We start from the raw sequence: 25,917 nt of genomic DNA on the forward strand, positions 1-25,917 counted from the left end.
ATTTTTGTTCTTTCTTCCCCTTGGCCAGTCAAAAGCTGGAGAAAGAAAATGTTACCCTCATTACCACCATGACAATCTGGGAAGAAGCTGTCATTTATCAATTCACCCAGGTCTGTGCAACCTCAATTCAGCATGGCAAAAATGAGTGCCTGAAACACTGAGAAATTACAATCTGGTGGATCTCTTAATACTCTTCACGTGAAGATAATAAATATTTTCCAGAAACTAAAAAACCTTGCCACTCACCTCAAGCAAATACAAGAAAAATTACTTACAATAGCTTATAATGTATCTTAGATTTTCTTTTGGGTATACTGGTCCATATTAAGTTTAGACTCTATTAATGTGTTAATCTGAGAAGGAAGGAAAGCCAAATCAGTTTGTCTCCACTGAAAACACAGAGAGGGGCATCTTTTAAGCAAACTAGCACGTTTTATTGTCATCTGGTTGGTTGGTTAGTTGGGGGGGGGGTTGGGGTGTTTCAGTTTGGTTTTAAGACGTAATGGTACTTTAATGGCCTATCTGCAAACGTATGCATTTTTTCTTTAGTAAATGCACTGAGGAAATACTGACTTTTCAAAACAACTAAGCATACTTTACAGATACGCCTTTTCACTTCCATGCAATCAGGGAGGAAAAACATTGATTTTGAGAGTGGTTAGAAACACTAGAAATTTAATAGCTTTCTAGTACACAACTTAAATGTGGGTTTGTTATTCTTCTAATCAGTGCATTACAGGAATAAACACAGAAAATGCAACTGTGATTGCACAGATTTAAGTATTAATTACAAGAGGTGGTAAATCGTGGTCTCTCACAATTTTATGTAAAATCCACTGACATGAGTCTCCTTAGATTCTAATCGGCTTTGGCTGAGTCCCTTAGTGATATTAAAATCCATCTATTATTAAACATCATGTTTAATACAACAGTATGCAAATGCTTTGATTCATAAATATCATTATGAAAAAGTTTAGGTCCAGTCATACTCTTCTTGAAGTTTGCAACATAAATTCTGTAGACATCAAGAATAGGTGTGGGATATCCATTTTTAATTGCACTGTTTACAAGTATTGACAGAAGAATACGACACAGTAGTCACAAAATTAGAGGCTTCTGTGAAGCCTACAAAGAAAAGCAGCACGGAATCAATGGAGTAAGTAAAAGCAGTATTTCAAAAAACAATAAATCAGACTTGGCAGTTTTGAAAAACAGTACTGAAGAAAAGACAAACGAATCGGCACAGTTTAACAACCTAAATTCTAAGTGCACTTTATAATAACTCTCCTCACAAGCTGCTGTTTTCCCAGAAGATGATGACAAAAAGCCTCATTAGAAGATCACGGTTTTATAGTGACAGGTTTTATTGCATCGCCAGCTGTGAATCTACAAAAAAAAGACACCCCCCCAAAAAAAAACCCTCCTAGAAAGATTCCTAAAACCCCTGTTTTCTTTTATCATCAAAAAATAGCAACAGAGCACTTCCATATGTTTGTGAATACCCACAATTCTATTAAAAAAAAGTTAAAGAAAAGTAATTTTTGTCTTAGCTTCAAAAATAATATAAAGAAACATTTCAGAACAAGATATCTCAATGAACAGATATATACAATGTGATAGACTTAAGTCCAATCCTGCAAATACATGTTCATGAATGCAGACTTAAGAACCTATTGATCCTCAGTAAAATCAAAGATTGGCAGGATCAGGCTCTTAGCTTCACCCATTATAAGCTTTTCCACAGTATGTCCTAGGCTAAAAAGTATAGATACAGGATATACTCTGTATACTGATTTATACAAATGGTCTTTTACAGCTCTATCCCTGTTATTGCTTGGCTAAAAGTGAACATTTGGAACAAATTACATGAATCATAAAGGATAAAACTGAGATGCAGCTTCTGACGACTGAATTTCTACTTGAGCCATTTTAAATTGGGTACACTGTAGCCACTTGCGGAGCACAGATGAACTATTGTTCATTTGTCCTGACCCCTGTAACATCCTTAGGCTGTGATGGTTGACATTGCTCTGGATGGCTTGGAGCCGAAGCTGAAGTCCAGCAGATAAATGCTGTGAAAATAATGCAAAACATTCAGTTTCTTTCCTTTATTACATGAATACAGCAGTCTGAAAGGTACGGGTTGATAGCCAGAGAAAGTTCCTCCACTGCTCCAGTGTCACATTTCTTTCTTCAGCATCCTGCACTGCAGCATTGCCATGAAAGGCAAATGTGCTTACAGAAACAATTCCATACTGAGACCAACTCCAACGCTTTTATTCTCATCACCAAAATCCTCTTGACTGGCAAACAACACTCATCCACCTTGCTCTCTCTTACAAATAGGGCCAGCTGGCACAGTTTTACCCAAGCAAACAGGCCCAAAATATCTATCTGCTGTAGAAGCCAAATCCACCTCCTAAGTCAGGAGTCCCAATCCTGACTTGACAGGGGACTCTCAAGCCTAATACAGCAAGAAAACCAAAGCTCAGGGAACAACCAATCTCAATGAACAGGGAGGAAAGGCCCTGCCACAGAACCAGGGTAGGAAAAAGTGTTTCAGAAGGGAAAGCAGTACTGATCCCAGGATAAGTATCTCAGCTGATGATGTTCTGTATATACTCACATTTCAGACTTTCATCTGGATACACTAACATGATCTGTTTTCAGAGAGTCTGGATATTATTTCCACAAGCTAGAGAAACATGTAATGCTAAGAATAAAAAGATAAGGTACTAGAAACAACTTACCTTTAGATTTGACTGGATCATTGGCAGCCACATTGGTATGAGCTATAAGGAGAGAGGTACATTTTATTATTATTATTAAAGTGACTGTAAACATGCTCCAGTTACTGTGAGACAGGGAAGGGTATATCTAACACATTCAGCTGTCCAAATGGACAAAGCCTGAACCACAAACCTTGAAATGTGGTTATTTTAAAATGATACCCCTTGATGGGGCAGATAACTCTGAGGTAAAGAAGCCACCTTCCCTTGTGTGTAGCTTGATGAATCACCAGTAGCAATTACTGATACCTTAACACAATAACGAGGGTACAACATAAAAACTTATTAAAGAAATAACTTCTTATTTTCCTTGTGAGGGTGTTTCTGTATGTGCAGGTAACAATACTGAAATAAATACAGTGAACATTTTGCATGGTAAGGTATACATCAAGAACTGAAAAAACATCCAGTAGAAGCTGCTAAAAATAGAAATAGCCCAGATATTTAAATGTAACCAGCATTTATAAGCCACTAATCACATCAGTGCTTCACTACAGCTCTGTATGCCTGGGAGCACAGGTGAAAACTATCAAGAATGAGAAGGTGAGGAGGTCTGTGAATCTGTCACCTATGATTGGATTGATACATATTTCAGTCCTTCAGAGAACCTTTATTTCTGAGTAAGTACAACATGACAAGCTCATGCCTCACAGAGAAGTATTCATGTTCTCCAATACTAATTTAACCACTGAGATTATTGTTCTAAAATGTTCCTCCAAATGGCATTAAAATTTGCAGTTTGCCAATTATACTACCAGGAGCTGCAAGTTAAACCTAATCACTATTGACAACATTAGATAAAGTGCTGTTTCCCTTGTGCAAGGAATGATAGTTATTTCAATTTCAGTGCTCTTTTGCTGGAGAAGCATATGCAGTCCTGTCAGGACTGATTACTTAGTCTACCACATGAAGAACCATATTCAAACCTCAGCATTTACAGATAGATGAATGCTAAAACAGCTGGAATGCACCCAGATGCAGCAGATGTGTGAGTTCTTGTACATCCTCCCATAAGCTCTCAAACTAAGTGCTTAATAAGATCAGTGACCACAGGTCCTCATGGGTTTTTTTTGGAGGAGGGAACAGGTAAGCATACTGAGAAGCCATGTTCCAAGGCCCACTGTTATCAACAAAACGTCACTGAAGATTTCATTCAGCAATAACGAAGTTCCTTTGGAGCTAGGCAGTGATGACAGGACTGGCATCAGAAGTACGTCAAGCAAGGAAGGAAGCTAGGCAGAAAATTCAGGGTACCCCTCTGCACCTGAATCAATTCAGTGGACATCTTTTACAGTCAGCTGAGAGAATTAAGCACTTCCCACAGCCAGTTCATCTTGTCCTATAGCAGGTACCTAAAATAGATCAAGATGAATCATGTCCAAAAATACCTGTTTCTTTCCCCTGATTATAAAGGGCACTCATGGAAACTAGGTCATATTGATATTTGTGTTGTAGAGGTCTAAGGTTAGATACAGATCATTGTCCTCCAGCACCACTTCTGTCTTCCAGGGTGTGGACACATGTAGGGAAATGAAACCTTCTGCTGCAGGAACAAGCAAGCAAACCCCCCACTCTGACATCTGCCAGTTAGATAAATGAGACAAGAATTTTTTATTGAAGCATTTGAGTTTTATTACCTAATCTCCAGACAGCCTTTTCTTCACAAAGGAAGAATACATAAAGCTAGTTAGAAAGAAGAGCTGGAAGAACAGAATGCCATCACACACTGTCAATAGTTTATATTTTCAACAGAATTATGTTGGTTCCAGTGGAAGTTTTGATGGAAACCAGGTGGAGAACAGGTTGAGCACTGTGTTCTTCTGGCTTCCTAACTCTGCTGCCTGCCCAGTTCCTTAGAGATCTACCCAGCAGCTGCTGGAGCTGCCTAACCCCTTGGTTCTCTGAAAAAAACACTGTGGTTGCTGAGCTGCCCCCTTCTCTATTCTAGGCTTCCAAATTCCTCAGACATACATCTGATGGTCAGATGGAGAGCTGTAATCAGCAAGGAGCTGGTCTCCATCATCAATGGCTGTCCTGGGATGGCTAGTTTCCCAGTTCCTTTGATATAGAAATGCCCAAGGAAAGCTGAACACTGTCATTTCAGCCCTCTTAAAGCAGAATGCTTTCCCTCAGAGGAAGATATAATGAATCAAATATATATGTGGGCTTGCATGCATCTGTGAATGCACACAAATGCACATCTTACTCCAAATTAGAAAAAAAAATGCATAACAGTTGAAATAAATTTTGTTTTCATCACCAAACTGGTAAAGATAGTCTAACGTAAGATACAAAAAATATCCTGAGAAAACAGACTATAGGAAGCAATCAAGACATTTTTCAATGCTATCAGCATGAGTTTAATATAATAGCAAAGGCAAAAACAATAACAGGAGGAGGAAAACTCACAGCACCAACACAAGGAGGAGATGAAGGAGTACTTAGGTGTAAAGAAAGTTCTTCTTTCAGTGAAGAACAGCTGAATTGTTTATGTCTCTTTCTCTTTTGTTTTAGGACCTCTTTCCCCTCCCGTTGTCATACAGAAAACGGACATCTAAGATAGCTATCCCCATAATCCACTTAGCATCATGTCACATGCAGCACCTTCACATTGTGGTGCATTAAAAATATGTGTGTCCTCAGTCATACTACTTCATCAAAAATGAAGTTTTTGCAACACCCAATTCCTTAGGTGGAATAAAAGGCACTACAGTAAGTACAATTCTATAAATGTCAAATGATCAGGCTTTATCAAGGCTACTGTGCTCAGTTCCAAGAGGAAGTCATTGGGAATAATTTTGCCAAATGAATTTCTGATAGAGTATTGAGAATGTTCTGCTAAAAAAAAAAAAATCCCTCTCACTACACTGTCAAGGAAAACTAAACTTTGTTTGAAAGGCTTATATCTAGAATAAAATGTAGAAAAAAAAAGTTAATGCACAAGATCAAATTGTTTCATTATCAAGGGCAGGGCAATAAAAGATTGTCTAGAATAGAACAAGCTACCCCAAAAACTGCCCAGTCAACTAAATATTCAAAGAATTGTCATCCTTGCAGACTTCTGAAATGGGAGTAAGAAAGTCCAAATCATCTTCACAGCTACTGAAGAAGAGAGTCTCAAAATTGATCTTTTTTTGAATCACAGAAATGCCACCCACTTCCTGGTTCCTTCTGCCTCTTTGAAGGACTTTAAACATACAGTAAGTCTTTCCCCAAACCACAACACTTTTCAGCTCTACAATAAATATTCTTACAATCAGTTAGTTTTGAAAAAAAAAAATCATAACCTGGGACTAGAAATCCTATAATGCTATCATGTATGTATATTGTTCTTGCAGGATTTCACATTAAGGCTAAGTAAAGGAGTTTTTGCTACTCAGATTCTTCTCTTCCATGTCCCATCCACTGCACATGAAAGAAAGCTTAACACCTTAATTTTGAATTTCACAGATTTATGACCTTGATTTTGTACTAACAACTGTGTTCTTTGATTTAGCATATTACTGATATTAACAAATATAACTCCCTGAAAGCATTCTTTTGTATTGCGACAGGGATTTGGCACTAAAGGCCTCTCTTTTCACAGCTTTAAAAATGTTCTCTATCGTTGTCAAATTCTGGGCATTCTGGACTGGCTGAAAGAGAAGCCCTGTCTTCCAGGGACAGGCATGATCACTTTAACATCCCTTAGTGCCCAAGTTTCTGTAGTGAATCAAGTCATTACTGACTCTAAATCTGTATTTTCACAATGAGCGTGAATACTTTCATGCTACTTGACACCAAGACCTTCAGTTTTAGCTACTTTATTTTCAATTCCTGCTTGACCATAAAAGACAGGAGTAAAACCACTCAGAATTTTCCTTCATACCAGCAGCAGAAATAAAACCCAACATATTTCTGTTAGATTCACAATGTGTTTAATTACTTGATTTGTTGATATTTTATGTGAAAGCTCCGTTCAGAATAGTGCAGTGGGAAAGCATGTAAAAAAGTCCTTGACTGGTCTTTCACTAGAGAGTTTATTTTTTATATGCTCTAGCAGGTTTTATTTCTGCAACAGCATTCGACCTCAGCTTCCTCCACTGTCTTTTTTTTCTTTTGAGTGGGAGGGGAAGCAAAGGACAATATGCCTGGAAGTCACAACAGACAGGCAACATTATTAACTAAATACTCATGGTGTGGTATGCCTACCTTTACAAAGATAGTAGAGTTGCATTCCTGTAAAGCCTCCATTAAACTGATCACATGCAGGCACACCATTTCCACCATCTGGGAGGGGAGAGGGAAAATCAAGCATAAAACCAAATTAGTGTCCATCATAATAGTGTTGCAAGCTAAGCCAACAGTGTCTAAAAGAATATTCCTGTATTTGCTTAGCACTTATACTGAATTACTAGATGTGCATTTCTTAGCCACTGGCATATAAAGTTTAGTATTACATGAGTACACAAGGATGTGCATTTCTTAGCCGGTGGCATATAAAGTTAAGTATTACATGAGTACACAAGGATGTGCATTTCTTAGCCACTGGCATATAAAGTATTACATGAGTACACAAGGGACATTTTTCTTTACCTATTTTCTCCTTGATGCAACACCTATCTGCTAAATATTTCAAAGTGCCTGAGGTATCTCAATTCAGATCACACATCAAAACAAGTTGCCTTCATCTTTGTTCTTTTCAGACATCATAAATCCTTTGACACGCCTTTCTATGTAGTTCTCATCAATCAGCATGTCAGAAATTGATATTTTTATTTGTCGAATCTTTGAAAATTAACATATCCGCAAAACCCATCTTTTTCCTCCCATCAAAAGACAATTTATTGCTCTGAACTGGCAGCAAATCCATAATTCTTCCATTTTGTACCATGAATTACGACAGATGCAAATATCAGTTATTTGGTAGTAGACAGCATTTTATGGTTTATATTGTATTAATTCATAGGTGCAATGAATTCTTAGCCGGCAGTGAGTATTTACAGTGTCTGTCTGAACTATGTGTAAATTCCCCTTGATAATAATGAATTTAGCTTTTATGTAGTGCATTTCATCTTCAAAGCGTGTTACAAACGCTAGCTAATTAACCTGATAATGCCCATGTGAGACAGGCAAGTATTATTATCTACATTACACAGAGCAATAGCTGTGGCAGAGAGTTTAATAACTTGCACTAAAGCCACATAATGAGATACTTCCAAAAAAAAAGACTGGAACTTGGGACTTCCAGGTCATATTCTTGTCCTGAGGCTTGACAAGAAGCCTTTGTGTCTAACTAAACTGCTGGTTAGTTAGAAACATGCGGATTTCCTGTTCATCCAAATGGTGTTTCCATGAACTACTGTTCCCAACAGTGGTTTGTCAATCACAGAGACATCACTAGGTGTCAGAGGCTAAAATACCATTTAAATACAACTTAGGTGGTCCTTGCCTGATAAGGACAAGACACAAGGGAACAGTAACCGGTTCCAAGACTTCCAAGTGCAGCATGCAATTACAGTTCAAAGGGCAAAGGTCCCTACCTGCCTGGGGTGAAAGATGTTTCACATGGGGAAAGGCGAATTACAGAAAATAAGTTCCACGTAAGTAGCAAGTCTCCATTCAAAGAATAAAAATCCCAAAGCTTAAGAGCACTCAGAGGACTGGGCCACATATAAAGAATCATTCTCCCTCAAACTAGTATCAGGTTCTCCAGAGTCAGAGCTACTAATTACCATCTCAGTTAAACAGTTTTGACAAGTTACGACAGAAGTGCATGGCTTTCTGGAAATCGGGAATCACAACATGTATTGCCTATCAGAAACAAGCTCTCAACTTGGGAATCATTTGTCAATGGGAAGCAAAGGTAGCACCTATGAGAAGGGTGCTGGAACTCCTCTGGGTTCTTATGTTACTGTGCTGCTCCAACAATAGTGAGTAGTTGAGATAACGTGTAAGCATTTGTTTATTTCCAGAAAATGGTCTGGACAATTTCTGAACAGAGTAAACACTTCCCTTTCAAACCTTACCTCTAGAAATACATCCTTCAAGTCATTCATTACTCAAAAATCTTTCCAGAGATACTTATACAGATTATTTTTCATGAGTAACAAATGGGATATGAATAGTAAAGTGTCAGCATTTGCATAGTTTTTCACCATTAAATGGCTAAAAAAATATCTAAATGGATATTCACAGAATTATCCTACAACACTTAGTTGCTCCTGTTAGGCAGAGTCAGATGAAAGAATAGGACCACTGTGAAGGGTAGGAAGATACACAAAATGAGACCTTACGCAGGGAGCCTTTAATACAACAAGCAGTGACTCTAGCTTTTGATTTTGTTTCAGACAACATTCTGGCTAGATCCCATTTCAGACCACGGCAAGGTTAACCACTATTAATTAGCTTTCCTTGTAATTTCTCAAAAGCGTTGAAGTTACTTTATGATGTTATTTATAGTCTGATGTATTCCACTGAAACACTGCCAAGCTGTCTGAGTTTAATCTATACTAAATCTGTACACAGCACCTAACTCACCACTTTGTTATGTGCCATTAGCTGTAGGATGCTAGGTGTCACTCGGCTCCAGAACTCCAGGGCTGTAAGGATTGCTGTAAAGCTAAATTCGTTCTGATTCTGGACTGTTGGAGCTACTGCTGTTTGTTCACAATACACTGTCCAGAGCTGAGCAAATATAAATGCATGGAAGAGGGAACACATGTGCAGAACAGATGTCTGTAGAAATAGAAAATAGAGGAAAATGTTTATTTAAATAAGTGTATTGAGATACTGTGCAGAGGCTTCCAACAAAGCACTGTGCAGTCTTGCCTCTCACTTTCCCACATATTTCCTTCTTGTTAGGAAAGGGTAAGTCAAGTGCACTTGAAAATACCTTCTGTTTAAAAACTGTTTTTATATTTCCAGAGTAAAAAGTGCATTTGCAAACACACACCCCCAGGCAATCTTAGTGTATGGCATTAAGGTCAGCCTCTTTAAAGGGAAGGTTAGTTTTGCAAAACAGCTACTCAAGACTAGTTCTGAGACTTTATCGATGAATAACTCCACCACAGCCTGTGGAAAGCCTGGAGGCTCTGGCATATATGACTCCATGTCAAAAATGTTGCTGGGGTAAGTCATTCAGATCACCTGAAAGAAAGGACATGATACACAAAACATCATCTTACATATCTTCTGTTAATCTGTCACCCATTTCTACCTTGCTGGGACAGAACTGTTCACAGTCAAAGGAAGCAAGTTTTTTGTGTACTCAAGCATGGCTCTTTTCTAACAAGTGTTATATATGACAGTGTCTGAGCTTCCAGGAGTGCTGGATATTGACTAATTCATTACAAGAAAGATGTTCCTGGTCTGAGATGTTTTCTCAGTTTACAAGTGCAACAGTGATTCATGCTCTGTGGCAGTATGACTGCACCAAACATTGTAAGGGTTGCTTGGTAACTGGGAAGAGGTATTTGAAGGAAGGCCAAATAAATGAATGGGAAGCACCAGTGTCTTGGCTGGGTGGGGGAAAACAAAGGGGGATTTTATGTACATGATAAATGAGTGATCGTTCTGCTTCTGTTGCTAATAAAAACCTGGTTATTGTCAAAGAGTGCTGCTGTATCTGTGTTAAACTACTGTCACAGATGGCTTATAATGTGCAGTAACTCTTGAACCATCACTGCTTGTAATTAACTTTTGATTATAACATTATTTATAGGTTATCCAATTCTACTGTACAACTAGAATAAATTCTGAGAGATTTGATCCAGAGATGTCCACTGCTAAAGCTTCAATTTGGAATTCAGTTTTTTCTTCCTTATTCCTGAGATATTTTGAAATTGTTGAATCTCAAACTTAATTGTGGTTATTTTATCAACAGTTTTCTATGCATAAAGAGGCAGCTATGCAAGAAAAACCAGAGGTTTCTTTCCCTAAATCCCAGATTTTAATGAGGTTTTACCCCTTCTTTTTCCTTACAAAGACATAAATGTTTGCAAAAATAAGGCCAATATATAACACATCTCCGCTTAAAACACAGAATCCCTTACCTTTGATTGCTCTGGAAACCCAATCAGAATGACAATAAGGTGGTCAGCAATTTGTGAACCCGCATCCAGTGGAATAGGCATGCAAGATGATGGAGAATTTGGACAGACAACATTGTGTGTCAGAGACCCCAGAAGTAACCAGGACAGCAAACGAATGTGTGATACACATTCTATGAACTCTTTGGGCCTGTCAAGAAAGAGCGGATTTTACAACGATGCTAAGGTTTCTGGTTTTCCGCAAAATATGGAGAATCCTTGTGCACACTAGGCAATCTCAGTGTGCTGGAGGCACAGATCATTGGTACAGCTTATGGGGAGACCAGAATCACACAGAACTTAGGGCACTTGACAATACCGCAAGTCCAACAGAACGTATTTGGGGGGTCTAAAACACAGTCTCTATGCAAGCCTAAAACATTCAGATTCACTGGCTCACTACACAGTGATTTTTGAGATAAAAATCATCAGATGGGAAGTGTTTTGAAGTGGAATGCTCCTCTCTGCTTCCCTGGACAGCGCATGGCTGACAGCACAAGGGCAGGGAATTCATTCCAGAGGAAGCTCCAAGGCAGGCACCATACATTACTTCCAGTAAGTGTTCCACTTCTTCATCAGTAGAGTTAATCTCTCTTTTTCTTAACCTCTCCTTGGAGAGTCAGACTGCATGTTTTTGAGGACGGGGGCTATGATCTTTTGCGACACTTAATGTATTCATCCAGTATCTAGTATAATCTCTAATTGTAAAGCAATGCAGTTATATCATCTAAAAAGGAGTAACACTTCTCTAGTGTCATCTTGACTGTCCCCTTGCTGCTACCAAGTTCAGATTGCACACTCTTTTGAATTCATAAGCTCAGGAAAAAAAAAGGGTTTCCGTCAATAAGTCATTACTTCCTAGGCAACTCTCACTACTGTTTTTAATTTCTAATTTGATGTAATTGTCAAGGACTCATAGAAGCAAAGAGGCATTCAATTAATTTCTTTTTTTAATAGACTCTGACATGATGCTTCTCCTCAAGTACCTGTAGGGTCTTAAAGGCATTCGCTACCTTCAACTTGGAACACATAGTCATTTTTTTTACATGCAAGAAACTAAAGCACAAGGAGGTAACAATTCCGTATTTCCAAAGCCGGGTATGCTCTACATGAAAGTACATGCAGATGTATTTTGGACTTGATAATCTTAAAAGTCTTTTCCAACCTATTTGATTCTGTGTATCTACAGGACTGAAGCCTAAGCAACTTAGCCCCCAGAATCTTGGTCTGGGCAGGTAGTCTGGAACAAAACCTGAACAAGAATACAGGCTTGTTGAAACACAGTCCAATGGTCTACACCCAAAACATCTAATTTGTTGTCATTGCAAGACAAGGAAAAGTATCTTCCCCCCCCCCCCCTTTTTTTTTTTTGAAGATAAGACACTGCAAATTGGGGCTTCTCATAGTGAAAAGGGACAAAAAAAACTTGTCTTGAAGAACTGGATTTCTCTCATCTAACTTCAACCAGATGAAGTTGGTAATTTTATCATTGTATCAATAAGCTGACACAGTTCTCTCTCATCTGCACTCCATAATTTCAAAGAACTTTTCCAATTGTACTCTCAATAATTCCCAACATATTTTTTATAATTCTAGGACTGCTCTAGCACCTGTGTGCTTTTCACTGTCTTTACCTGGATCGAGAATCAAGTTAATTTCCAGGGTAACTTCAGTCAAACCAATGAAGTTACCATCACTGTTCCTTTAGCATGTACTTTAAGTAGTGTATTGATGGATCAAGGAGTTGCTGAACAGCTGTTACAACATTCCACAGCCACCATTCCCTACTGCAGGACTTATCTATGGAATCTGGCAATAAATGCAGAATTTTGTGAAGTTTTCTAACTAATTTAGTATTCCTTTTTTGTGGAAGAACGATTCTCACCCTTGTTGCATTGCAGAAGGAGGATGGTAAAGCCAAGGCAAATATCGGATCACAGCTTTGTTGTCTCTGTGGTTTCCTCGGGTGATTTCCATAGCAGCAATCTGAGCTAAACCAACTTTCAGATGTCCACCAAATGTGTCTTCATGCAGTGGCTGTGAACAAGTCTTCATGTGGCTCTGCAAGACAAAGACCTGGTTTCCTACCCAAAAAGAGTATTTCACTTGAACTAAGTTCTTCCAGGTAACAAGGTGTTCTATTCCATTTCCTTTCAATTACTTTCTCAGGGTCTCTGAGTCTACAAGACTACAGAATAAAGCTCAGAAATAGATTTCTTTTTAAATTCCCCAGTCCCTACATAGTGGCAGCAGCCTTATGATGCAAATCTTTCCACAGAGGAACACATTTTCAAGAGCCCACACAAAATATGAATCGTGCAAAATGTATAGGCATCTTCCACATCAGCAAACTCAACAGCTGACAAATGTAAACTAAAGGTTTCATATCCAGACAGCTTAAGATAAAAGAATTTAACCATTTAACTAGATAGCATCTGGGCAGGAAATGCCTTCCCTGTGCAATATTCCATTTACATGCACAGAAATCAGAATATTCACCAACAGTATGACTTTGTTGCATTATTCAGCTACAAATGCCTTTAAGCTCTGGAAATGAAAAGGCTAAACCTTTTACCAAGAAACATGCAACTATTTATGCCTGGAAAGATACTTTATTTTCCTCCTTTGTCAATTCTAAAGAATGTGTCATTGGTGCTTCTTGTGATGCTTGTATATTTCTAATCAAACTATTTTTACATTACCTTCTTTTACTAGACTAACAGAACACATGCTGAGTGTATTTGCTTGGGTAAAGAAGAGCCATATGGTTTGCACAAGAAAATCCAGGTCATCAGCTATTAAATTACAACAACAGGATAAAAACCAGTGGACCAATAATATCTTATAACCAGTAAGTATCTGACCCCAGAAACTTAAAACTCTGAAAAATCACCTACTTGAAGTTTCTTTCAAGAGGAAAGGTTATGTACCAGCATGAATATCTAATGACTTTGTCATAGAGCCAGGTAAAAAGGATAGACAGGTATGTAGGCAGATACATTATACATCTTCCAAAATGGGAGAATTTTCTAAGTAAAACCTTGCTGAGCTTTACAAATTAAAATGCTATCCAAAAGGGAAAAGAAATAATAAACTGAACAGAAACAATAAACTGGAATGTGATTATCTTGCAAATTAACATTTATACCTTTTTTACAATGCAGTTGCTAATACGCAGGTCTGAAAATACTTAACCTCTTTCAAAGAAGCTATTTTCAGACATGAAAATAAGACATTGGAAATGAATAAACAACTTCTGTTCACTGAATTTCTACAGAGAAGGCATTTCAAAATTTGAAAACGAAGGTTAAACTTTCACTGTTGGGATTGCTATTGGTCATATAAATCACACAGGATTCTTTGTGTTGGTTTAGTAGGCCAGATGCTGTTGATAATACATACTTGTAATAAGAAACTGTACAACTGGATAATCTTAAATCTCACTTCCTAGGACACCCGAGTTAAAAAAACCCAAGTAATATGAGTAGATATATTAAATGAACTTAAAGGATTTGAATTCAGATATTGCAAATTTGTTTAAAGTTCCAACTATTTGTAAACTGAGAAACACAAACATTTTAAACTGTGTTGGAACCACAGAATACATTTATCTGGTCTGATTAAACAAGAAGTGCATCTTCATTTTCCCAAGGCAGCCAAAGTTTATTCTTTACAATGCCTAAATTAGGATTATATTTGACTCTCTTATTACATTAATCTTACACGTTCTCAGATTCCTCAGTATTACATGGTTAAATCAAAACAATATAACATGTTAAACCTTGTGGTTCTGACTTAATTTTAAATGGCCAGACTACACATTTGGGAAGCTTCTTGTCTAATTTCAAACATAAAAGTGAAGAACTGGATAAAGTTTTAGTTCACGTCCCACCTCTACCTGTGTATAAACATTTAAAAAAATAGTCCTACTGAGCATAACAAATTATCGCCTTATCAGACTTGAGCATTTTAAGAGCATTTCTAAAGATCAGACTGCACTTCAAGGGAGAAGAGGCAGAATAAAAAAGTGGAAATGGCAGAGAACTCTATATAGGTGCATTTTACATGGAACAGCATATACCTTCAAGTATTTGTCAATACATTTTCCCCATTCCTGGTTTCAGATAAGTTTACGTTTTATTGTGGAACTGGCAAACCAGATGTATCTCCCTCATTTATGATTCATTTGCCTACCTATTCCAAAACAGTTCTGAACTGTAAGAGAAATGGGTGAATAACTTTAAAGGATAGGGTGGGAAGGCAATCCAATTCAGCTGAAAATGATTAATTAAGTTTGTGCTTTGAAGTCAATTTCTACTCTGGTACAACAGGCTGCTTCCCTTATTAAAGTATTTTTTTTTAAACTCATTGGGATTCAAGGCATGCGGCCAACAGGGAAAGAACTGAAGGTATATTTTGTCTAGCAAAACAAGGTCACTGTGAGTTTCAAAAGACATGAGTTTCAGTTTAGTTGGGATTCTTCTTCCTTTGTGGTATTATTAACTTGCAACAAGGTGTCCCCTCCTGGGGATGAGGTAGGCTGGAGGGAACAGAGGAACAGTGCACAAGAGAGTGTGTGAGAAAATAGTAGGGTAAAAGTTCTCCTTTCATTGCTTCGTAAGTGAACTCCAGTACCTAAATCCATTACAGGCTATCATTTTTTCTGTCTTGACTGCCACAGAACGCTTGCGTGAACTTGTGGCATGAGACACTCCAGTGCATTTCCAGTAGCTTTCAGCAGTGGACTGTTGCAGTAGTAGAGAAGCCCTTTCAAGGAAACACTATACTGACTTACCAGCAAAACAGACCAGCAACACCCTTTATTAGCAGATGCACTCTGTTACAGAAGCACAGCAGTTCTTGATGTTCGAAACAAACACAAGACCTTATTCAAAGACCTTCCCTAGAAGCTTACATGCACCAAAGCCCGGGCATGTAAGCAATGGCAATGTGATTCACACTAGTCAGAACAGGATAGCTGTTTCTCTGTATCCAGCAACTGAGCTTTAGATCACATAAAAGCAGCTTAGCGGCTACGTGACTATGCCCGCTGACAAAATGACCTCTTTCAGTTGACAAACTTCCCCTCGAATCATTGAGTTGCTGGTGCACAAGGACTAAAACTCTACTGCTAGACTGTAGAATTGGCTGCATCTTTGACACTAGAGACTCTCCTCTGTAACTGTAACAGTCCCTCTGCTGCACTCCCACACCATTCACCTGTCTTGCCAGCTTTGCAGAAGTTAAGAGGCAAGGGCAGTCACACCACTTCCTCCATTTTATGTGCTGAAGAAAATTCACCCTTGCGCAGGCCACCGACATCTAGCTAAAAAGACTACACTCTAACTTTGCCTGACATTGAGAAGTGACAGATGGTTCTGCTATAAGACAGCTGTCTTCCCTCTACAAAACCAAGGAGTTTAACCAACGTTTCACCTCCAGCTCACTGCTCACCTAGTATTCAGGTTCTGATGGTACAAAAGAACTATCTCATGGGTTGGTGTTATGCTAAACAGAATAAATATTGCCTCTCCACAGCATTATGACTATTACTGGCATATTAGCTGAAATATTACATTCTTCATTTAAGCTATTAAAAGTAGATGCTACTTTGCTAGCAATTGAAACAGCAACACTTCTATTATTTCCTATTATACAACAGCAATGTCACTTAGCCTAGTTCTTTTCTGAAACACATTAAAGAATTTCCATTTTGTAGGAAATTTAATAGATACAGACTTCCCCTATGAAACAGAAACTCCATGTTTTGACCAGCTAGGAATGTTTTCATGAAATTCATTCCTAAATAAATTATATTATGTTGACAGAAGTTATTGTCCTATCTATCCCCTTACAATTTGGCATCGAACTAATGTACGGAAACCAAAAAGCAGTTTGGACCACAGATGTAAGAACTACTCAGTTTCCCCAACCTCGACAGACTATAACCTGACAATGAAATAAACAGAGTCCATAAGAAAAAGGACACCACCCATCCCCACCAGCTTTTTTTTTTCTTTATGTCAATTACTGCATTTCAATAATTTCTGAATTTTCAATTAACTGAAGTATCTGTTTGTGTATATAAGAGGCACACAATTCCCCCAGAGAAGTGTAATTAGTTGTACAGGCAAAGGGGTTTATGTTTCCATGGGTTATATTCAACACAACTACTTCTTACAGTGATTTCAGTACGACATTAGCGTGCCCTTCACATTTCAGAAAAACAAAGCGTGCATTTTTACCATATGTTCACGATGTTTGAATCAGCTCCCATTTCAACACTGCATAAGGTACTTTTTACTGATCCCCCAGAAGTGTCTAACCTGTTACAATACTAACCTTTTTTTTGGAAGAAAGAAAAAAACCTGTCAGTCATTCTCAAAGGCTTCCTACATTTCTCCCAGGCAGATCATTTCAGAAAGCATATTTTTTATGAAAAGCACATATACTTCAGATTAATGTATGTACAGAACCAACCTTTAATTTGGTTAAGGTATGCATATCTGCAATGAAATCCAGCACTTCCCCAATATACTGCCTCATGCATTCCATTGCTGCTGTTCCGCACTAGAACATAAAAGAAATAAGTTTAAGTAGCAGGTTTTGAATATGTTCATGTCTTTGTCTTAATTTCTTGCTCATCAGAACACAATTTGTATGTATCAAGTTCTTTATTTCACTTTTTACTTAGATTACTTCAGCTGGGAATAGGTATTCTTTGATGTTTTTCCTCTCATTGTAATATGTCCTTCGTATCTGATGATAACATAAAAACAGCCCAGTCACTGTAGCTTCTTCATGCATCATAAAATATTCTGTGACAGCAAAATAAGATTGATGAAACTCTCACCAGCTGACAAGTCATCTCAGAAAACAAAATTCAGTCACAGGCATAGGTGCCCTTATGTTCACATTAATTATGATGTAAAAAGAGATTAAATGACTGGCTTCATGCGTTTTATGTGTAAAGCATCAATTAACTAAACATCAATGAAATTCAAGTGTTACTTTTTTTTTCTGGGATATTTCTGAAGCAAAATCTTTCAAAATACAGCATTCTAAAAGCATTTACGCTAGTTACAATTTTCAAAATGGAAAACAAGGACTATAAGGGATAAATTAATTCCTTCATGAACTGCTCCAGTTTGATCAGAAAGGTGCAAGCATTGACAACCAGCCCGCGCCAGAGCAGAAACAGCCTCAATGGGAAAATGAAAAGAAATCTGGTACTTCCTGTATTCCCACAGTACTAGTTTTCATAATCCTTTTCCTAGCGAGAAATGCAAATCTGGCCTTCAGCTAGTACAGTGTGCAAAGCAGTCAACAGAACAAAGCTGTCAGATTAAATAAAGGCTTCAAACAGACCAGAGAACCCTGGAGAGAAGCTTTCACAAGGTGGTATGACTGACCCACTAGGTATCATATAAACTTCTGTTGATATATTAATAATCTGAAGATAATGCTAGATAAATTCAAGGAGAACTATAAATGCCTCATTCTGAGAGGCCAAGTAAAAGCAATGCTTAACTTCTGAGGCTAAATGATAAAATTATCTAAATAGGTATCTTTTTGAAGTTGCCAAAAGCTACTGTACCTGAAGTCACAGGTTCAGGGGAAAACACTGCAGTAAAGTTCACATGGGAAAACCCCTCTTCTTTGACCTCTATTTAATTACCTGCACTTTGAAGCACAGACACCCTATCTGACTATACAAAAGAACCAGATTTAGTTTTGATCACAAAATTGTTAAGCCATAATTGAGCTTCAGTGGCTGAAATTTGAGAAACTGCTAGCATTCTATTTTTAAGCAACTGACCTGGGCATTTCTCATTATGTATGTTAATATCAATCTACAGGGTGCTGAACTATGCCACCTCCTGGCTTTTCAAATCCTATGCCTGTCAGTTTCCTTGGCAGAATAACAGACAGTAAAAGAAGGTCACTGGCAGCATATCCTCCATCCACTTTATGTGGGCTAAGGGACCTAAAATACTGAATAACAAGTATAAAAGATACTATACTCAAACCTCTGAAAATAATGCTCAGTTGCAAAAGAATTTTCACCAACCAAGGTTTCCCCCCATCTATTCTGTTTCACTCAAGCAGCAGACAGCCTGATTCTCATTTTCTTCCAAAATGATCACTTTCCTAACATACCTTCTAACACCAAGGTTAGTCCATCTATTTAAAGCAAGTATAAATCAAAATATTCTCTCAGGAAGAAAGGTATTATTAACATTTGCACTAAGAAAATCACACACTTCAGAAGATATATGGGAAAGATCCTATTAGGTCACTCCTAAAGCTGACAGACATACATATAGGGAAATGAATGTGCCTCAGCTTGTGAAGCAGACCCAGGCTAACCCTCATCCATCTGTTTGGGTACTCAGTGACTGTGTGTCATGGAACAAGACCTCCTATTGTGTTACTTCCTAACACATTCATCGGGTGCATATTCTGTGCCTATGTAATTATGAGTACTGGTAATTTAGCTACACTCATCAGCAGGATATAGATGAATGCCTTATACATTACCAGAAAAATATCATTGAACTCCCTTCTTTAACCAGATAGTATTTTGCGAGCTTGAAGGCAATAGCTTGTGGCTTTCCTCCCTCCTACCATTTTTTGAGGCTTCAGCTGGTCTGTTCCCTACACAGAACCACAGATCTCAGTTGCTGTCTTGAGCACAGACACTTGGCACTCCATCTAAGTCAGTTACATGGATAAAGGTTATCAGTGAAAGTAAAGGAAGCAAAATGAAGTTCAGAACTTTTCCAACATTAATAAAAAGGAAGAAGCGTCTTAACCTCTGCCTGCAATACAACTTGCCAGTCAGAAAAGAAATTAAAAGGAACAAACATTAAAATGAAGCAAACAGAGCTGAATAAGATATATTGTTTAAAAAACATAACCGAGGTGGAGTTTGATTTAGTACTTACTCCAGGCATAGAAGCAATCATCTGTTTATGCAAGATTGTCGACTCAGCTAGCTTTGTTCCAGCATCTGCACAAACAAACTAAGAAGAAATTAAAGATAAGTTATTTTTTAATTATTTTTGGAGGAACCTGAAGACACTAATAAGTTATTAATTACCTTATTAAAATCAGATCTCTTCTTGCTTTTATTCATAGTAATTTGCCTTTGGAGCTCTCTTTCTTTATAAACAACCTAGTTAACTCATCATTATAAATGAACTAATTTTAATGAAAAAAAATCTGACTTTAATGTGCTTACTTAACACATATATGCTGTGCAAAAGCAATCTGAAGGATATTATGTAATAAATCAGACTTTCTTTATGACCAAAAATACGTATCTTTGCTATTCCTTGCATATATCAAATGTTCTTCATTCATTATAGAGTAAACCATGACAGAGGATGATGAAGGCACGTCCTTCACTGTGATATTACAACATTTTCACTGAAGTTCTATACAAACAATTTCAAAGTATTGGTATTTGAAATACTGGTATTGTGTAGTATAACTTCTGCATAATACAGGTAACAATACTACAGAAATACAGGCTTTTTCTGACAGAAGGTCAACATCATTCTTTTCTAGTAAAATGTCTATTTGTTTTTCTTATTTTCCTTGCCTTTTTCTTTTTTCCTTATTTCCAGATCCCTTGACCTAAAATCTCTTATGTCCACATCATACATAGGTTAGACCTACTAATACTGTTACTAAATCATTATAAGCTTCAATAGTGCATCAGACATGCTGCAGACGATTTGCTTGTTCCTGAAACTTGTTGTCCTAATACTCTTATGTTTACTTGGGCAATTTCTGCCCATAGTGATGCAATGTAACTTTCTGAGAAAGAGCAGACAAGAAAGAACTGTAAAACTAAAGTCTAAGTCTTAATAAATGAAAATTAATACAATGGTACCTTCAATACCTGAGACAGATACTGACTACGCAGTTGGTTTACAGTTGTCTAATGCATGTGTTAGCAGTCCTCTCATTGACTGACTGCTGCTCTTGAAAATATTTCCAAACACACTTTAGAGATCTAAAATTTAGCTTCAAGCTTCCACAAGCTTTACTGTTCAATGACAGATTCAATCTCAACTCAGACTGCCTACCAAGACTTGAGAACTACTCAACCTATGTCTTGATGAAGTGTCTGCTCTTTGAAATAAGTATCAGAAAGATATACATGAGTTTAGATTAATAATCTAATTCGGTGTCCTCAAATATAGTCCAGGCTTCAATTGATTCCGCTTCTGGTTAGGATTTATTTTACACCAGAAGAAGCCAAATGGAAACAAAATAGGAATCTGACCCATTTCAGTTGAGAGATGGCCTAGTCCTCCTTTGTACTGCAGCTCTACTTACATGGGAAGTAGAAGAAAGCCATAGAGTTATGGGCTCTATCAATCCAGTGGACAGCTGAGTCTTAATTCAAAAAGCAACCATGACTCTCTACTTCTTTAAAAAGAAAGACCATCGATGGACTTAGGCAAATAGATGACAGATTTTCTCTTAATGCACCCTAGTTCAGGAAGAACACTTATGATACTGGGTCTGGTGGACAATAGATGTTGTTTTCCTGTGTGACAAATCTCTCAGTCAAACATTTTTGTGTCAGTTACAGTTCTCTTGTACTACATCAGCTGCAAAAAAGGACTATAATTTTCTGAAGAATCTGGCCAAGTCTATTCAGTATCTGTCAGTGAGTTCAGTGTACTGCTACAGACATTGTACAGCACTCACTATGTAAGTCAACAAAAAACCCTTGCCAAAGAGAAATGTCATTCATTTCAGACAACACTTTCTTTTAAGGCAGCAATGTGAAGCATCAGCAAAGCAATCTTTACTGGTCTCCCATAAGCTTTCTACATCTTTTTCACAAAGGAGTTTGGGTTAAAAGATACTAATTTATATGTGAAAAACAGCTGACAAACCCTATTCCGTTTCTAATTAACAATTACGCCTTGTTTAGCTTATCTTTGTCATCATCAAACTGCCAGTTCCAAGTACCCTTCCTAATGTTGCAATGCAGTCAAAAGAGAATGGGGAAACCAAACTCAAAATGAAAAATTTCCTACATTTCCAGTCTAATTCACTGTCATTCATGTTGTCTCCCTCTGCAAATACTGCAATACATTAAGACGTCACTGGCAAGAGATTTAATTCTAGCCATACATAAAAAACAAAAGGAAAAATACCCCCCCCACTGCAAAAAGATGAGAAATGGGAAAATAATTGCCATGCCTCTTACTAGTATTGTCTGCTGAGATACAGTTGCAAAATAATGTCTAAATGGGAATGTCTGCTAACTGTAGTGAATAATCTAGATACCATAATCTGTAATTATACCTCCATTCATAAACAGAGTTTTTAAAACATCATCTCATAAAATCTTATCAAATATGTTACTTTAATTCCTCCTATTCAGTAATTTATGAATCTGATCTTCACAGAAACATAAAGTGGAACCACTAGATATATCACTGCTTTACATTGGCTGAAGGTCCAGCCCAGAATAGGAGTCACCTAAACAAAACAGATGAGATACACTGAACCTTAAAGCCTGGAGGAACAGGCAAATCCTAATGAGACACTAACATAATCTGAAGTCAATGGAAATCCTGAAGATGTGTGCTGGTGAAAAATGAGTGGGAGAAAAGTACTGGGAAACAAAATGTTAGGTGAAGAAGCAGTTCCTATGGAAACCCATGGAACAGTAGCATGTATATCATGACTTTCATTTGCCAGGACAAATCAAGGAGACAGACTTTCTGTGTCCTTTATCATCCAAGTCACCTATGCAATGACTGGGGTGATCTAGTTAAAATTTTCATTCTTCATAAAGTGGTTAAAATTTGCTGTCATCTTAGCACAGATGTCAACAGTGACACTGATCGCACCATGTAACCTGGATGAACGTGGGTGTCAAATAAATGTACATTCCTAGGAACTCCTTTGTTAATCAGCCCACGACTAATCTATCATTAAAGTGCTCCTACCTCCTTTGTTATCCTGAACATTTTTACTGCATCTCTGTTCTCTGTGTGCTGTCTATATAGAATCTTGTACACAGGCTAACATGTCCAGGGGGATGCGATTGTCTTGCAAGTTAAAACCACTTTTGTTTGGTGCTATGCTAACTCTGCTATAGCTTTATGGATTCCTGTTAAATTAACAGGCAGTGTACACACACTGTCTTTGATGCATACCTCTAAGAGCTGGTTTGCAGACCTGCAAGAGGAACTGTCACTGTTAAACTTCAAGGCAATCTGAAAAGACTTGCTTCTGAAATGGTTCACTGTGGGTGCAGAGGTAGAACATAGTGGGGTGAACAGGATGAAGGCTTTGTATGGAAGACAGGTTCAATGGAAGGACAGGCACCACCTTTAACTTCCCAGTCTTTCTTTGCTTGCCCCATCACTAGTGTTCCCTGACATTCTGTTGCTCTGTATTGATGAGGTGTGTAAAATGCAATAGGGCAGCTATGTGCACAAGAAGTAATAACATAATTTTCTTTTCTTAAGGAGAAAAATGAATAAGAAAGAGCTTGGGGGCTATTTTTCAAACACAAAATGATGCTGACAAACTGTTGTCTGAAGGGAGAGACAAAACAAGGCCTGGTTGCGCAGAGCTTTGAGCAGCCTGGTCAAATGGAAGGTGTTTCTGACCATGGCAGGGGGTTGGAACCAGATGATCTTTAAGGTCCCTTCCAACCCAAAACATTCTGTAATTCTGTGATTCAAAACTGTACAATTTGAATTAACATTGTAGCAGGCTTGTGTGGTAGAGGTAAACCATTCCCTTCATTCTATTCATGATACCAGAAAAAAATATTTTACTACTAGGTTTCTTATATTACAATGGTGCTTAAAATGGGCTTAGTGGTTACTATGGTATTTAAATTCAAGAGGCTGTTGAATGATTCAGACCACATACTACTGAGGGCTGCCAATTTGCACAGTCAATGGGAGATGTACTCATCATGCCTCCAGTAGGCATCCATGGCAGATGGTCTGAATACAACCCCTATTCTTTACCACTGACTGTGTAAAACCAGAAGCTGGCTGCTTTGGATAGCAGGAAATATGAATTGCTTCATCAGCCTCTGAAAAAGGGACATCATAAAAGACATTCAATCCACATTAGATACTGTTGTGTAAGGTAAAAATATATCCCAAAGTGAATACAGCATATGGGAACAGTGCTAGGAGGAAAACCCAGGCAATTATCGTTTCATCTTTATCCCATGAAGATAACGTAAGAAAGAGTTTTGCTTACTGTGTCTATCAGGCAATTGACTCAATATGAAGAACGAGTGTTTACCACTTAAATCCCACTGCCAAAACTGATGTGGTGTGTTTGTACTCTCAAATGAGGAATTCAGGATTGACTAGACTATGGGATTGTCACCCTTTAGGGTAGCCATAGGACTGAGCAATACAGTGGAGCAATGCAGAAAAATTGCTTTATTCTGTAATACAGAAGAAGTCAGCTCAAGTCAGATAACACTGATGCACATAGTATCAAGCTGCATCACTGCACCCATAAGATAGAAAAAGGTTGGAGGTTGGTGGTTGTCAACTTATTTGACGGTCTTGGATGGGACTGAAAAAAGAAGACTGGGCTTTAAAAATAAATAAAAAAACAACAACAAACAGGCAAATTTCTGCTTTTTAGATTAAAATGGTTTTAACAAAATAACAAGTTACCACCAGAAGAAAATACCCCAAGTGTTATTCTTCCGTGTCCCAACTTCTTCCCCTAATACTGATGGCATAATAAATATTTTCAGAGTTATCCTAACTGCTACATAATTTCACTTGTATTATTTCTCTGTCAAGAGGCAACCACTCACTTACTATGAGTAAAGCATGAGTACGCAAAAGAAAACGAGCCCATAGGAAGCTATATAAAGCTAAAGCTTTGACCCCATAATGGGAGGGGAAAGAGTAAATGAAGCTGTGGTGCTGAGAGCATTATGAACGTTCTACTTAACTAACATATTCCTTGAACCGTATGGAGTTCTTTGATGCTCGTCCCCTATCATTTAAAGTTACTAAATGCATATAATGGTTAGCTCATTATAAACAACAGGAGCAGACTACCTATGAATAAAATTGACGGACTTCAGTAAATTGCTTTTATGGAACAGGTTTGTGGTGCCAAAGTGCCACACTTCTCATTTTGGAGGCAGAAAAGGTTTTTCACAGGTTTGTATCTTACTTCCTCAGATTCTCCTGTGAAAAAGCTAGCTTAACTCCTACCTTCATTCCACAGAATCAAAGAAATAGAAATATTGTCTACATGTTCCTCTCTGCAAAACTCCATTTTAGAAGAGAATGGCCTTCAGGGACTGAAGACAGCTTACTGCCTGCCTGAACAGACAGAAATTGAGTTTTGTCCCATGATCAACTAGCACCCATTACCACACAGACTGCTCACTTGTCCTGGGGTAATGATATGAAGACAAGGAAGCAGCTGCCTCACTGGGGTATCTGCTACCTTATGTGAAGCTAAATGGACTTAACAATCCTTATGGGTCCCAACTCAAGATACATTCTATGATCCTCAAAACATCAGCAATCATGCACAGACAGGTCAGTATCGCCCTGGGAAATGTAGATTCCAAATTTATTTACTGTCCTGGTTTTAGCTAGGATTAAGTTAATTTTCTTCCCAGTAGCTGGTACAGAGCTGCGTTTTGGCTTTAGTCTGAGAATTAGTCTGAGAATAATGTTGATAACACACTGATGTTTCAGTTGTTGCTAAGTAGCACTTACCCTGATCAAGGACTTTTCAGTCTCTCACTGTCTGCATTGAGAAGGGGCACAAGAAGCCAAGAGGGAGCACAGCCAGGGTAGCTGACCTGGACTAGCCAAACGGATGTTCCATATCACAGAACATCATACTCAGTATATAAACTGGGGGGAGTTAGTCAGAAGGACTGTGGGGAGGGGGCAGAGTTTATTCCTTCCTCCTTTTCTGTCTTTCTTTCCTATTATTATTATCATTATTGTTGCTGTATTCTTATATCTTACTTTTATTTCAATTATTAAATTGTTCTTAACCCATGG

General features: G+C 37.9%; 1 protein-coding gene across 14 annotated transcripts in view; it reads right to left on the bottom strand.

The window, feature by feature from the left end:
* Nucleotides 1-1,031: 1,031 nt before the first annotated feature.
* Nucleotides 1,032-25,917, bottom strand: part of UNC79 (unc-79 homolog, NALCN channel complex subunit) — a 112,432-nt gene continuing 87,546 nt past the window's right edge. For 13 of the 14 annotated variants that reach the window (XM_061359878.1, XM_061359875.1, XM_061359879.1 and 10 more), the window contains 8 exons: nucleotides 19,807-19,884; nucleotides 17,339-17,428; nucleotides 12,744-12,919; nucleotides 10,823-11,009; nucleotides 9,309-9,506; nucleotides 6,981-7,058; nucleotides 2,751-2,792; nucleotides 1,032-2,072 (listed from right to left, as the gene is read on the bottom strand). In XM_061359878.1, the coding sequence (XP_061215862.1) occupies nucleotides 1,872-2,072; nucleotides 2,751-2,792; nucleotides 6,981-7,058; nucleotides 9,309-9,506; nucleotides 10,823-11,009; nucleotides 12,744-12,919; nucleotides 17,339-17,428; nucleotides 19,807-19,884 (1,050 nt within the window). In that variant the 3' untranslated portion in view covers nucleotides 1,032-1,871. Of the gene's footprint in view, nucleotides 2,073-2,750; nucleotides 2,793-6,980; nucleotides 7,059-9,308; nucleotides 9,507-10,822; nucleotides 11,010-12,743; nucleotides 12,920-17,338; nucleotides 17,429-19,806; nucleotides 19,885-25,917 lie in introns of those variants that run through there. The other variant, XR_009726474.1, reaches the window with a different exon arrangement.

Source organism: Neopsephotus bourkii, unplaced genomic scaffold (assembly GCF_033783945.1).
Source record: "Neopsephotus bourkii isolate Nb327-2 ecotype Australia unplaced genomic scaffold, CSIRO-AGI_Nbou_v1 NB_998, whole genome shotgun sequence".
In the NCBI taxonomy this organism is placed as follows: domain Eukaryota; kingdom Metazoa; phylum Chordata; class Aves; order Psittaciformes; family Psittacidae; genus Neopsephotus; species Neopsephotus bourkii.